At 37.5% G+C, this 16126-nt stretch overlaps 1 protein-coding gene across 4 annotated transcripts in view; it reads left to right on the top strand.

The window, feature by feature from the left end:
- The window catches only part of ST6GALNAC3 (ST6 N-acetylgalactosaminide alpha-2,6-sialyltransferase 3), a 563629-nt gene that overhangs the window by 341073 nt on the left and 206430 nt on the right, over positions 1–16126 (top strand). For 3 of the 4 annotated variants that reach the window (XR_013159396.1, XM_077120577.1, XM_077120579.1), the window contains exon 3: positions 7060–7469. Coding sequence is in view for 3 of the 4 variants with exons in the window: in XM_077120577.1 (XP_076976692.1) it covers positions 7060–7469 (410 nt within the window). In the remaining variant the exon portion in view is untranslated. Of the gene's footprint in view, positions 1–5583; positions 6020–7059; positions 7470–16126 lie in introns of those variants that run through there. The other variant, XM_077120578.1, reaches the window with a different exon arrangement.

Below are 16126 nucleotides of genomic sequence, written 5' to 3'. Positions count from 1 at the left end.
TCTCCACCCATCCTTAGTCCTTTTTTTTTTGTATTAGAAGAAGAAGTGTCTCTACTTTTTCAAAGGCTACCCATCCAAATGTACTCGTAATTGTATTGGCTCCTATCTTCTCTGGGTTCTGACTCCATCAGAGTGCTCCTCTCTTTTATTCTCAATCACTCTATCTTCATCATCTATCTTCATCAATCCTTTCCTCTTAAATCACACCTGCTAAAAACCTACACTATCCCCTAGTGTGCAGAAGAAAATGAAAAACCTGTATTTAATAAATGTCGATGAATGTTCAATTTACTATTAGCTTTATATGCTAATAGAAATTCTCCATGACAGTTAAATAAAACATATGAAGTAACATGATTTTCCTTGCTTTCAAGGCACATTCTAGCTAGAAAATTAAGAAAACCTCTGATGCTATATAATTAACAATAAGTCTGTGAGAAATAAAATTCTAATGCTTGGTACGACATGCGAACTCCTAGTGTTCTCTCTGCTCTTCAAGCATCTGACTTCCAGGGTTGGTTTCATGTGTAAGTCCTGTTTACCAATGTGGTACTATTGAATGGGTAACTAGAATGATTGCCTGTCCTAGCATCTTCTTCACCCAGGGCCACAGGGATCCAAATTTGCCATTTTGGTTTCATCCCTTTGGCCAGGCATTAGTGTCTCCTCTTTTAGCATTGCTAATTCCTCTAGCACAATATTTTTAAAACCTGGATTCCCTTGGAATCACTTTTGGAACTTAAAAAAAAAAAAACAAAAAGCACATCCTCAGAATTGTCTGATGTATTTGGTCTAAGGTGGGTTCCAGGTATTATTATTTTTCAACAACGCACATTGTCATTATAATGTTCATCAGTTGAGAACCAAGTCCCTAGAAGATGAGTGATATGTTAAGATATAATACCTAGCATGAATTTCTCTCTTAACTTTCTTTGCACGGTATACTTGGATCATATTAACAATGAATCCTAGGCTCACCTACCTAAAAGTAGATGAAAATAATCCAGAGTTACTTTGGCTATAAAATTAGCCAAATTTTGTTATGCCCTAATAGTGATGGTGAAGTATGAATTATTTCTATTATTCAAATCCACAGGAGAAAACTCCTTCTTGGGTTGAGAAGACTTGTTTTTGCCTCTCAGTCTGGTGAAAGTGAGCTGCTTTCTTATGGCATGCTTACGCTTACACAATTATACATAAAGATCTACTTCCCTCAAGGAACATCCTAATAAAGGAAGCACTTCATCTATGGCAACTGTGAAGCAAGGCTTTATGTTGCCTGTTTTAGAATTATTTCTTGACATTAACATTTTTATGCACACCCGCATTAAATTTTATGCTTGGATGTCATGCCAACAGGTAGGAATCAAGGTAAATGCCATATCCCAAATCCTTAGAGAGTCAGAGCCAAGTTCTGCATTATCAAATCTGCCTTTTTATGTGCTGTTCCTATAGTGTATGATTTATATGCACTGTTTTTGAAAGCGGCATTCCTGGAAAATGCTGGTTTGTGGCAGGGCAAGGAAGTACATTTACAGCCTGGCTTGGCTGTACTGTGTTGTTTTCTCTCTAGAAGTCTTAACAATTCTTTGCTCACAGTTAGAGGGATGCTGAAAGAGACTTGGTATAGATGAAAACAGCTTGCTTAATCATTCCTGAAACACAGGAGAAATTAAAATACATTTTTTTTCTCTGTCAAGCAATAAAAACAATGCCAGATTGTTAATGCCTCTTTTGTACCTTACATTTGAAAGACCTCAAAAGAACATCACACGGAATAAAGTCAAAATCTATTCCCCAATGGTGTCATTATACATGTTGAAGCCTCTAAAATTAAAACTCTAAAGACATTTAGGAAGAGTGGAGGAATAAGTGACAGGAAACTGAAGAGTGTATCTCTAGAGCTTTGTTCAGCCGGCTTTGCTCAAATTCATTCAAATTGGATGATGAAAAGCAAAGGTCTCCTCATTTCAACATTAAAGTAGTAAATTAGTGAGTGGTGAGCTGCTAATTGTCCTTTAAAGCATTTAATATTCCAAGAGTGCCCCACTTCCAGTTTTTTTTTAAATTGCGTTCTTATGGGTGGAATGAAAGCAACCGTTAAAGTAGTGTAAAACAGTGTTTTTAATAATTTAAGCCGGTTCGATTCAAATATGATTTTTGCTCTGAAATATTTATCGAAGCTCCTATTTTTATTTGAGATTGAGCAAGTTTCATTTTAGACTTCAAAACATCAGATGGAAATTCCTTTTCAATATAGGACTAACATAGGGAGAAAATTAGCACTATCCTATGTTGGGTTTCATGGCTGGCTGTTTCTGCTTGCTCCTTGGGTGTTGAATTAGCAGTTTGGTTAAATTTTACTTGAGGTTTAGGTGACCTTTTCTAATCTTGACTGTTTCATAATTTAATGTCTTGACCTTCGTTTTCTGTAGAGACACCTTAGTGATAAATGTGGAGATTTAATAACTAGAACTAGTTGACAGATGACCTTTCATACATGATCGTTTCTCTTTGCTGGGGAAACCATACTGTTTTGCAGGTTTTAATTCACAGATTTTAATTATCTATTGTATTGTCTATACACACGTTCAGAGAGGGGAAAAAGTAAAGGTTAAATATTTCATTCTTCTTACTGATTAAAATGTGAAGTGCTTGGCAGTTGTCCCAATACATCATTCAAATGGGGTAGGTAATCTATCGGGTTCATAGCCACAGAAGAGAGAGGGGGGTGGGTTTCCAGAGTGGTGCTAAGGAGAGTGAGCTATCACCGCAGCCCCATGAGGTAAATCTGTGTGAGTGTGAGTGTGTTTGTGGAAATCTGGAACAGAGAAAATAAAATCATCAGCCATGGCCCCTTTCCTTCCCCTAGAATGGATGGCAATCTTTTATTGCTTTTAGCTCCTATATATGCACTAGTTTGAAGAGAAAAGTGACTCTGACTCAGTAAAAGGTAGAACTTATCAATCGGGGTGAATGATTTCATTTAGGTCAGTTCCTTCTGTTTTTAAACTATGGGAGTATCAGGTGGACAGTTCTTGACAACTTGGTTTTTGGAGTCTACGTAAATAATATACATTGTTGGAACACTGGCAGATCAAAGTCCACTAATTATAAAAATGTCACAGAGCCGTCAGAGAACACAAGACTTTCTTGCTTCCCCTGTGCCTCATGATTTTTGTGCCTATCAAATACTCATGAACTAAAACAAAAATAAAAGTATAGTTGCAGTTGTAAAGAGGTCTTTTAGTATGAGCGTGGTATGTGAGTCGGCAAATGTCTTCAAATCCTCCTAAGTATGGAGGGGAGGGGGAATCCCAAGAGTTAAAGGATGGCTTGGTGGTCTCCAGATAGCTTTGATTCTCAAGGACTTGAAATCAGCTGGTGTAGATGGCTAAAGTAGATTCACCTTGGGGAAACTTTCAGGTGACAGGGAGAGGGGGGGTTAGTCCCTTTGGTCACAGAGACCCCAGCTTAGAAAATAAAATCATCAACTATGGCCCCTTTTCTTCCCCTAGAATGGATGGCAATCTTTTATTGCTTCAACAAGAAACACAACCTCACTGCTGTTATCAAAGAAACAGTTTGAAAAGCAAATTGAACACAAGGTGTAGAGGGCCATTTAAAAACTAATAAAACTGACCATGATTAGTTTATCTTAGTAGACTAAAATCTCAGCAGTATTTCAAACTGAACATATTAAGAAAAACACTTCCATATAATTTCATCTACCACTGCCAGGAAGAAGAGGTTAATTCCACTCACATGCAAACCCTAGCATTCCTGGGGAGGCTGTGATTAACTTAGGGGATTTTTGCCTATTTGGGGGAAGTTCTTGGCCACCAGCATATTTAAAAGCATTAATTTATAGTTTAAAATACATAATTTTAATATAACTCTGAGTGAGATTTGAGTTGTTTGCCTACATGTATATTAGGAATCGTGCAAGTTAGAATAAATATTTATTTACTATCCCCTATTTCTTAATACTAGTTTAGTACATTTCATGAAAGATGACAAACGCTCCTCTCTTTAACTGGAAAGATATCCACTGTCCCCTGGAAATCATGTTTATCTTAATTTCTTCAACTCTATCATGGAGATTAAAAACAAGCTAACTTGAGAATTCACTATGAGAATTAAGTGGGACAGTATAATAAAGTGCTGGGCACAATGGCTGGCCCTTAATAGGTGTTCAGTCACATGTCTGTAATAAATATGCTATTCATATGTGTGTGTGTGTGTGTGTGTGTGTGTGTGTGTGTGTGTATTTCATTGAGTTTCTCTTCTTCCTTCTCTCATCTTTCCTCTGCCCCCAGTCCCCGGTCCTTTTTCTCTTGTAAGGAGGCAAAATGTCAAGGTTTATTTTAGCAAAGAAGAGATTGTTTTCAAAGCCTCTAAAATAACACATGAATTGACCTTAGCTCATCATAGAATTCTCCTATACTCTCCTATACTGTCATGCACAGAATAGATGCTAGATAAAAATTACTTTATTAATAGATGCCACCAAATTCTTAGCTTTCTTAAGCTGAGTGTTTGTAACCAAATGTGCTAGAATAAAATTAGCATACTTTTTTAGTGGGAGAAAATACCCAAAGCAAATACAGTTTACTGTTAAAATCACTCAAATAAAAAGAAGAGTTTGATATTTGTGGGCTTTGTTTAACATGGACATACTTGCTCAGATGGGGGGAGGCTAAATATTTGTGGTGCCCTCCAGTTTATAGACACAGCCTAAGCACAATCACAATGTTTGGGTTGATGTTTTGAGTTTATAGGAGACAAAGATGAAGAGGTCAAGTTTATTTAATGAAAAGAAACAGAATATAGAGACAAGTCGACCAAAAAAGGAGCATTCAAAATTAAGATAGGGTTCGATAAAGTGGAACCACGTAAATCTTCACCTAAGTTCTCAGACAATCCATGGCCTCAATCCAGAAAGAGTAACTGCTTACCAAAGCAGAACCGAGTGAGTGGAGACAGATGAAATAAATTTCCAAACAAGGCTTCAAAATCAAGTAACATGAAAGAGTTCAAGAAGCAGTGGTACATTTTTACAAAGAAAGTTGGGATCAAAAGATACAGTGATAAAGCTAATAAAAGAAACTGAGATAACTAGATAAAATCAGTTCTTGGGTCGAGCACTCCATTTGTACCTAGGTTACTTTTTTGGCATGGCTTACTGTGGTTTGAAGGTGTCTTGAAAGATGTAAATGAATCTCTTTGGCCTCTAGAAAGCACTGATTACCACTAGGAATATTCCATTCACCAAGCCGGTCATGCTTGAAAGAGGTTCCTACAACTGAGCAGTAAGTAGAGCAGTCGCTGTGTTCAGTCGCATCTTCCAGTTCCTCATTCAGGAAATCAGAAAACTAAGCAGGACTGTCACCAAGAAGTCAGCCACGTGGAAGACTCTTAAGCCTCTGGCTGTGATGACACGACCAAGTGAATGGTATAAAGGAAGGGGTAGTTTAAAGAATGTCATCCACCCTGAAAGCCATCGCATTCATAGCTCTCCGCTCAATTACATATTTGTCACGTAAACAAGAGGCTGTTGTTCTGAGCAGTGTTTGCCCTCAAGTTGTTAGTCAGCTGCTGACCTCATAATCTGCACAGCTGCAGCATCACAATATGTTGTCATGAAACATTGTGATGTCTTAATTGATCACTTTCAGAGGTTACAATTGTCAAGTGAAACCAGGATGCTGATTCTTATTAGTTAAATTAAGTCTTGTTACAGCAGAACCAGCTAATTCACACTAATGACTGGGAAATCCAAGGCAAATTGCTACATTTTGTAGATTAGAACATTTCCAAGACTTTATTTTCTGGCTTTCTTCTTCTTTTCTTTCTTTTTTTTTATTACTACTTTTTTAATTTGGGGAGGCCATACCCACAACTGCACGATGAAGCGACTTCTTGGAGCAGTAACTGGATTGTAACCTCCTGCACCAGATGCATCGAGTGTGCCATACGACTTATCATTTCAATCAGGCATTGATTTGCATGGCTCTAAGTGAGTTTGTAGGACTCAGTTAAGTACATTGGATGTCAGGCTCAGTTGCAAGTTACTTGGTTGAGAAAACTTTGTGTTCTTTGTCACTCAGAAGAAGGTAGACTTCTGATGAGTGAGGAAGAGTCATCCTTGTGTCTCCCCTTGGCTGTTGGTGAAGACTTCACTAGGGCACCAATCTGTATAACTCCATTTCTAAGAGTCCTAATATATTCAACTCACCTATTCTAATCTGGGGAGCAGGCCATCTGCTACTCACTTTAGTTCAGAAACCTCTCTGTGGCAGGGGTGAAAGGCAGCCCACTTAAAAGCAGAATTTTGAGACATCTTGTAAATGGACCTTTGTATATTCTACAAGTGGAGCTCTATTGAAATCTTTAATTTTGACTTACCAAATAAACAGATGCCATTGTCACTCTAGCATATTACAGGTGCACAACAGAAACTAAGTCAAAGAAGTACATTTGAATAACTTAATCTTTTTTAGGAAAAAAGCATTTCATAATAGTTAGCATCCAAAAGACTACTTGTCTTAAGTAGTTCGAGGTTCTGAAAAGATGACACATCATTTACCAAAGTCTTCTTGTTTTTATCAATCTCTACATAACCATTTAGAAATATAACCATAACCATTTAGAACTGATATTTGAATACATTTCATATCTCATTGAATTTCTCCTGTCCTAAATAAACAGACCAAATCTTTCTGTATTTCCTTATTTCATTTGATGTTACAGTTCTAAATGAAGTATCACCATTCAGAGTGGAAAATAAATATTTTTCCATTTAATTTCAGGACAACCCAGGGGGATGAAATTGCAGTTATTTAACAATAGGCATTTAGGTTGTTTATGGAAGCACATATCTCAGTTGATAACTTATGGTAGTGACAGTAGGACTGATTTATAGTTTTCAGAGGTAGTCCCATCCTCAACAATTCCATGCAATATCTGAGCTTTTAATTTTCCCCGAGGAACTTGTGTGAACAGGTGGGATTGACTAATTTACGTGCCTCTCCCCTTTGCTTCCTTTGTGTTTTCCAGCCTTTGCAGTTGGACTGCGACCTCTGTGCCATCGTGTCAAACTCGGGTCAGATGGTTGGCCAGAAGGTGGGGGGCGAGATAGACCGTTCCTCCTGCATTTGGAGAATGAACAACGCCCCTACCAAGGGCTACGAAGAAGACGTGGGCCGCATGACAATGATCCGAGTCGTGTCCCACACCAGCGTTCCCCTTTTGCTAAAAAACCCTGATTATTTCTTCAAGGAGGCGAACACTACCATTTATGTCATATGGGGCCCTTTCCGCAATATGAGGAAGGATGGCAATGGCATCGTTTACAACATGCTGAAGAAGACGATTGACAGCTATCCCAGCGCCCAGATCTATGTGACTACAGAGAAGCGCATGAACTATTGCGATGGTGTTTTCAAGCAGGAGACTGGGAAAGACAGGTGAGTCCTCTCCCAGGGAGCCTGGGTCGTCTTTTATGCCGAAGCCTTTTGCCGCCAATTAAATGTACAGGGTTTCTTTTTCAGAGGAATGGTTACATGTTTTTGACCGTTATCATTACTCAATGAGCCAGCAGATAGGTCCCATTGATTCCACCTCCGCTACTTTATCTCTCCACTGAATTGGCTTGAGGCTCCACAAAAAAACACACAACTGGGTGTATTCCTGAGATATCTTTAGATCTTTTCCTATTTAGCTCCATTTGCTATTGATTAAACTATGTTTTAGCTGAAAAAGGAGACCCACACATTCCTGTTTCAAAACTTAGGATTGGGCATGGAACTTTAGGACTGGGCATGGACCTAAATGCCCCTGGAAACTGTGGCAAAATTTTACCTCGGACTACAACAGACCATTGATTCTTTAGTAAAGTTGCATAGCTTCTTACATGCAAACAGACCCTGTGATCTTGAACACTGCAGCTTGGCATCTAACATGTTAAGCAGAAAACCATATTGAGATTATGCCTCACTTAAAAATCATGGACAGTTGAATTCTAAAACAGTAATGAGGCCAAATACCTTCCACTGAATTACCTAAAAACTGATTTGCATTTTTCATTCTATCCATTTCTTCCGCAAGATTCTGTAACTCCTCTTTCCCACTTCCCTTTCTTCAGGCCTGCTAGCTTCTTTCTTCTCCTTCCCCTACCTCTCCTGCTTCTCTTTTCTGCTCCTCTTTCTTTCTATGTCTCCAGTTTAGCTCTATTGCTTGACAGTTTTACTTCCTCTTGGGAAAGCCAAGAAGGATAAGGGATAGATGTGGAATTATAAGTCACTCATTGTTGGTTCATATGTCTAGTTATGATAAAGAACTGGTAAAGGAAAATATTGAAACCAATGGCTAACGTTTTAAATGATCTATGAATTTTGCTTGTCTGGGCAATACCATGGGTAAATTTATCATCAGATATAATTCCAATATTAACATTCTGATTTCCTCAGAATGTATGTCTTCCACTATTCAATATTACCAAATCTAGGCTTTTAATTATATAGTGGGGTATGTTAGTGGGCGGGGGGGGGAGCGGGTAGGGGGCTAGTTTCCGATATTTCTTGGTATAATTTGAATGTTGACTATTGTAAAATTTTACCTAGACAGACTCAAACTGAAATTGGATTGGATTTTTGAATTTTCTACTCTGAACACCAAAGTTGCACAGCTGCGTATGAGATGTATGACAGAAATAGCCATAATACTAGCTGCTTCTCCTGTTACAGTTAGCAAGAAGAATATCAAAGGTTAGATTTGAATCAGTATAGCATTAGATGTCCAAATTAGACAGGCAGTGGAGAGTATTTATTGTGCTCCAAAGAAATTCTCACCTGTAGCACCATAATGTATAAATATGCTATTCTCAAGGCACATTAGCAATTTTGGTCTTTCACTGGCCAAGAGCAATGTAATTAATTATGTATATTCAGTTTTTCACTTGTCATATTTGGCTTTCTGGGTATGCCCCAGTCATAACCATAAGTCTTAGCATCATTTGGGTGTATCAGAAAAGAGCTTAGCATGCTGTTTGCTCCTATGAGTTTATATCATGTTGACCTTTGCTGTGAGCTTATGAGGCAATATTATCACAGACGTGTGGATTGTATAGTAAGAGCCCAGAGAGAAGAGCTTTGGAGAGATTTCATTTTCTTATTGGTTGTGATGAGGAAAGCTGTCTGTTTAGTAGAGAAAAGCACACTTGGTAAAATCAATTTGCAGATGCCATTCTATTGGTAGAGTTGACAAAATAAAAGTAGAAAAAAGTGCCAAAATGGCTTTATGTATTTTGGTATGATGCTCTCTTGCTGTTTTCTTCACTAAGTCTCTTCCTCTCTGGTTGTGAAGTAGTCTTGTGCTTCACTGAGTACTGTATCCAGCAAAAGATGGCCATACTGGTGTTTTCGGAATGGGCAGAATAGATGGTGTCAGTAGACGGTACTTGGATGATATGCTAGTTTGAAAGTGTTGTGTACCCCAGAAAAGCCATATCCTTTAATCCTGATCAATTGTAGGGTGAAAACACTTTTGATTAAATTATCTCCACAGAGATAATCCATGACCAGTTGTGGGTGTGGCCTTTTGTTTAGATGGAGATGTGACTCTGCCAATTAAAGGTGTGTGTTGATTAGTTGACTAGAGTCCTTTAAAAGGGGAAACGTTTTGAAGAAATCTCAGATGCAGACACTTGGAGAATAGCTGCTTCAGAGCTGATTGAGACATGGATGTTTGGAGATGCTTGGAGTGTTGACAGAGAGAACAGATACCTAGACACAGGCAGAGCCCTGAAGTCACCATGTGCCTTCCTATGAGATGCTAAACTAACCAGAACCCGGAGTTGTGTCCCAGAGGAGCCAATTAAATGTGCACAGATACTTAGAAAGAAAACCACTGGCATCAGAAGTTGGAAGCAACAGAACCAGAAATAAGAACCAGCAGATGCCAGCTACATACCTCCCATGTGACAGATATTAGCTTTCCTTGAGTGAAGGTAACGTCTTGCTGGTGCCTTAATTTGGACATTTTCATGGACTTAGAATTGTAAACTTGTAACGTAATAAATTCCCTTTATAAAAACCATTCCATTTCTGGTATATTGCATCCTGGCAGCTTAACAAACTAATACGGATGACAAAACATTGACCAAAATGACCTCCAAGACTGCCATATCCACTGTGATTTAAATCTATACCCTCACTTTAACTGTAAAGATTTTATTGTCTAAGGATTTCCCATAGTGATCTGGCATTCATTGCCAAATTTTAAACAAGAATATTTTAAACTTTTCTATGAAGGAAAATGTCAGACTGATAAAGTGGAGAGAATTGTGATGTAATGAACCTCTGTATATCTACCACTTAGCTTGAATAATTATGAACTTATAGCCAATCTTGTTTCAGCTAGTGCTTCTTCCCTCTGGATTATTTTGACACAAATCCCAGACATTATATCATTTTACCCATAAATATTTCAGGGTATATCTCTAAAAGATGAAGATTCTTTAAAAATAGACACAATACCATTGTCCCACATAAAAATAAACAATAACTGCTTAATATCATATATTTAAGCAGTTTCACATTTCTCCAGTTTTCTCATAAATATATATATTTAACAATTCATGTGAATCAGGATTAGCATAAGGTTCATACATGGAATTGATTGATACGTCTCCTATATTTCCTTGAACCTATAGATTCCTCCCTCTGTGTTACTGAACAAGTCAAATTATTTTCCTGTAGAATTTTCCGCAATCTGGATTTTGTTGATTGCCTCCCCATGGTATTTCTCATACACCCCTATTTCTGTTTGAGGCTTGATTGGATTTAGGTCCATTTTTTTTGCCAAGACCATACAGTTGGTACTCTAATCAGAAGGAATATTGTCTGGTTTTCTCTCGCTTTTTTTGATACTAGCAACTATTACTGATCATTGCCTAGATCCAGTAATTCATTAGAGGTTGGAAAATGGTGATATTTTATCATTTTTCATCTATTAGCTGAAATATTTTAGAAAGAAAAACTTGCCCTCATTAACTATTAGGTTGTCATGAGGTTCGAGACTGTGCCAATACTCTCTTTATTTACCAATTTTAATTAATTTGATCCCTAGCATCCTTCAAAGGTAACCAATAAGTTTATCATTATTAATATTTCCATTTCAAGTTAAGCTTGAATATATTTGATTTAAACATACTTGAAGTGTTTCAGTTCATTAAAATTATTTTCCATACTGATGCTCAGATTGTCCTATTTTGGCTTATGGGAACCACTTCAAATTGGCTATTGAGTCCTTTGAACATGCCCTCAGTAGTCTCAGATAGCTCCTCTGCTTCCTAGTATAACAGAATGTTTCAGGCTTTTCTTATATATGTCCTACCTTAGACTTAGAAACATCTCACCATCCAACCTTGGTTCTTTTTAATGGGAAATAGTACTTAAGGTACCCTAGACTTGGCAATGTGGATACTAATTGCTACTGAGTTGGTATGCATTTCTTGGCCTTTTCATTGGAAGGACTACTATATGAACAACATATGTCATACATATTAAAAATAAAATCATTATGACTTCAAACAGATACTTCCAATTCAAATTCAGGACCACTGGATTTTTATTTTGCTTCATCCATTCTGCATCTGTTTCTTCTTTCTATCCTGCTGACAATCACAAGTGCCACAGATTCTGATGTAATTTTTCATCTACTCTATCCCACACCACACACCCAACATTCTTAGAGTAAGAATAATAGTACAACCAGCAATATGATTAGTATAAGCATTTTAAGACTATTTTGCATCAAATAAGACATTTTAAGCATTTATGTTGGGGCCATGGTCACAACGTATGTGTCACTTATATCCCAACAAAAATTTTAGTATTTTCCTCATAATAGGTAAATAGGAATAAATTAAGTATTATGCTTCATTGCAGGGATGGCAGGAATGGGCAAGAAGGAGTGTCCATTTGATTTTATTTTTGTTGTCTTGTGTACTTACTGGAACTTTTTAGCAAGTATTCATGTTCATCTCAAGTATTTCCTAGAGAGATTATGTCACCATTATGATGTATAATTTATAGAATTAAAAAAAAATGTGTCACTAGTAAAGTGATACATGCCAGGAAAATGATATTCCTCATAGAAATAATAGTCTTCTCAGCTTGCTTTGCTTCTTAAAACTTACCAAATCCTTTTGTAAAAATGTCCCCTCAATTTAAGGTGGGCATCTATTCAATTTTCCAGGGGCGTTATCTTTGTCTTAGGGATTCCTTGTTGAGGAAACATGTAGTAGTAGAAGAATCTAGTACACTGCTGAACTTTTTAGGATGAGTTTAGATTAACTTATAAACATATTGTAATACCTTTACAAACCAAATGAAATTTAATTTGATTTTTTATCAGTTACTGACTAAAACTATTTGGTGTGTCAACTAGAGAGGATGACTTTGTAGGAAGGTTTGAGATAAAAGAAAGAGATGGCTGCTTGCCCTTTCTCTCTTCATCTTCTGGAGCCCAGTTTTCTTTGAAATTCTAGGTCCTTTGGGCAATGGTTGCCTTTACATTTCACTTCCAATCTATTGCTGGGGAACAAGAATTGCGAAGTCTGCAGCCACTTTCATTCCTTCCAGAAACCTTTGGAATTAAAAGTCTTATATTCAAAACAATCTGGACAAAATGGATCTCTTTTTCTCTTTGAATGATTGGTATGCAGAAATAATATTAACCTGCTGACATTTACACATTTACATTAATACATCTTAAGACTGAAATACCCTAGAGGTGCTGTACAGCTGACGGTGGCACATAGTTGCGCACTCAACATTTTGAAGACTGTGATTATGCATGTGCTTGGCTATGTATAGATGCAAAAGGAATGCTAACTTTCCTGGAGAAGCAATAGAGAGCTAACATGAACTATTCCACTTATCTGTGGGCAGGTAGGTGATTGCTGCTTATATCCTGCTTTGGAATTATGTTGGCGAATGCAGGCACATTATTTAATTAACTAATAAGTGAGAAAGCTATAGTCCTTATTAAAAGAGCAAAGCTAATTTGGGGCTGATAAAGGGCCCCAAGCTGCCCTAAATAGGTCTTAATTAGCTGGCACCAATGCGGCTCTGCCTTCAGGAATAGCTGAAATTAATGAAAGCTTGCAGCAAATAGTTCAATGTTTCAAGATGTTACTGCCTCAGGTGAAGACGATGTGAGGGAGGGAGTTACTTTTAAGGATCATTTAGGAAACAGGATGCACAAAAGTCACATTTAGGAAACAGGATGCATAAAGTGTAAACTGATTCCTAAATACCAAGATTTCTTCTGGGCTGATCTTTGTCATTTGGGAACCTTTCCATTCCCACTCAATCTTCAGGAGAGAAAAATAAATCGGTGATGTGTCATTCCTCACTGCTTCGGCGGTGACAGTTTTATACTCCAGCAGGGGTTTTAAGTGCAGCTCAGCTCCCACTGTTTCAGTTTGGCCGTTTTGGAAGTTTCTTGGGCTGCTGTGTGATCCACTTTTGGATTAAAGTTGCTTACATCCTTTGGGTTTGCAAACCTATGTACTTTCTAGAGTGGGAAGAGGTTTCAAGCCTTCTAAACTGAGACTGTGGGTTCCCTGTAAGAGTCCACTCTCACGGGGCGCAGGGGGAGAAGGTGAGTTGTGGAACCAGCAGCGCAGCTACGTGGAAGGGGCAAAAACAAAACAGTGCTACACTAGCTCTAAGAGTCAGCCACGAAACACAGAAATGTGCCTATATGTCTCCCAAAGAAATATTGGGGTCACTGTACCTGAACCCCCAAAATAAAGGTCTCTAACTCAGAATAGATAGCTCCCAACCCTGTCAGAACTTGGACCAAGAGAGAACAGGCCAAGTGTCAAAATTCTTAGATTGAAAGATGACATATTTAAAACATCATTTTTCTTTTCTTATTTTTTGAAGATGGTCTTTTGCAGATACAGCATCTCAGCACTTTTTCAGGGGCAATATTGACACATCTCCATTAAAATGAATTAATGTTTTCACCCCGCCAATGTATTTGGCAGGAGCAAAAATTTCCACAGGAGTCATCGGCAGAACCTTAGGGGTCCTGAGTCCAGAAGCATAATAAAGCATCCAGGACTCTGTTTTCATACTAACAAATGTTGGGAAACAGGAGACTTCCTTTTTCCTATTATCATAATGACATTCAATGACCTATATTAGGCTTCCCCTGTAATATACATGTGCTGGAAATCAAGAATTCTTAAAATAAAAAGGGGGGAGGGGAAGGTTGTATTTTAAGATGGCAATACCAAACTGTCATGTGTTAAAAAAAAAAACATGCACACACTGGATGAAAATATGATATATTTGACAAAACGGTTTAGATTAGGATTAGAACAAGAGAAATATCTAAGATTCAGTGGCAATATTTTAAAAAGGGAAGGCTGTACAAATAGCACCGGCAGTTGTCTAGAAATTAGGACTTGCAGCCGGTCTACTTAGGGAAATAAAGTTCTCCAGCACTAGAGAAAGCAGATTTTACAGAAAGGTTGGCAAGATTATGCTATAGAGGGGTCTCTTTCAATTCCCAATACACACTTTTGCGGAACATTCCCTTCAATGCCAATGCTTTCGAACACTGCAAAGGGTGTGAAGCTGAAAGAAAAAATAGGTCTTAAATTAGAAGACTTATTAGAAAATGTCCACATTTTTAATATTTATAAGGATTTTAAAGAGTTTTTTTCTTTCCTTTTCCTTTTTTTTTTAAGTCACGGAATTTCTGTCTTCAGTTAATTTACTCCTCTCTTTCCATAATTTGGATTTTTCCTCTTTTTTCTTTATTGTTTAGATAAAAAATTTAGATTAAAATTAAAAGTTTAGATCACAATTAAGAAAATTAAGAATGGTTATATATATGCCTTAAAAAAAACAAGAACCAGGGACAGTTTCTTCCCTTTTTTTCCATCAACTTTTTCATGCCTTGGCTCATTTTAAGACAGAGTTGGTTGTTTTGACACTTTTCATCCTAAATTATGTCCATCTGTACTATTAAAACTTTAATTGATTGGACAACCATTTAAAATAATTTCATCATGTACGGAATGCTGTGGGAGTTCTACAAAAGTTTTGTTGAATTGAATTATTGCTTCCTTGGAGAAAAAAATAAGAGACTTCTTATATGATGTGGTATTATTGATCTTTTAAATGGACTTCCCTTTTTAACTCCTTTTCTTACTAGACAGTGGGTCCTCTAGGTCAATACAACACTTTAAAAACTTAAATGTGCATCAGATCACCTGGAGTTCTTGTTAGTATACACATGCTAACATGGTAGATTGGTGAGCAGCCTGAGAATTGACATTTCTAACAAGCCTCCAGGCCAGCCCTGGATGCTATTAGTCTGCAGAAGCACTTAGAGCAGTGCTGTTGTAGATGGCTTTGAACAGAGGGACAAGACGACACTTCATTGTTCCTTGAACCAGAGAAATATATAAATCAAGCATAGCTAATTCCCAAAAAAGCTTTGGTAATTCTGCTTGTAGTTGGATTGCTACTTCTGTGACCCTTCCCTGTTCTTGAGCCAGTGAAGAGTAGGCTCAGAATTCCTTAAACCCTTCACCACTCAACAAGTGAATTTTTTTGTCTTCTTGTGTTTATTTGTCCACTTCCCTCATTGGACAGTAAACCTCTTTCAAAAAGGTGCCATCTCCATTTTACCCTCAGACCTTATCTAGTAGTGACATGCCACTAAAATTCCAAAAAAAATGTCGTGTTTTTACTCTGCGTCTTTCAGTTTAATGGCCCACAGATGTTGCAGGTTTCCTTGACTTGATCTTTACAATAGCTCATTTTCTTCTATCATTGCTTCTGTCTCTATTGTAGTTTAGGCCTTCATTACCTCTCAGTATGTGTCTATTTTAATAATATATAGTATCACACCTTGGTGCCTTTGCAGAGATTGTTCCCTCTGCTTAGAATGCAGTTCTTTCCATCATCATGTGCACAGGTGCAATCCATTCCCCATGACCAAACCAGATGTTCTCTCTTCCATGAAGCTTTTGTTGATATCCTTTGTTGAAATTCACATTACCTCCTTTGAAAACCCATTACACTTTAGGCTTTTT

The sequence above is a fragment of the Tamandua tetradactyla genome, chromosome 11 (assembly GCF_023851605.1).
Source record: "Tamandua tetradactyla isolate mTamTet1 chromosome 11, mTamTet1.pri, whole genome shotgun sequence".
NCBI classification, from domain to species: Eukaryota; Metazoa; Chordata; class Mammalia; order Pilosa; family Myrmecophagidae; genus Tamandua; species Tamandua tetradactyla.
The sequence above is the reverse complement of the archived record's forward strand: the minus strand, read 5'-3'. Positions and strand labels throughout refer to the sequence as shown.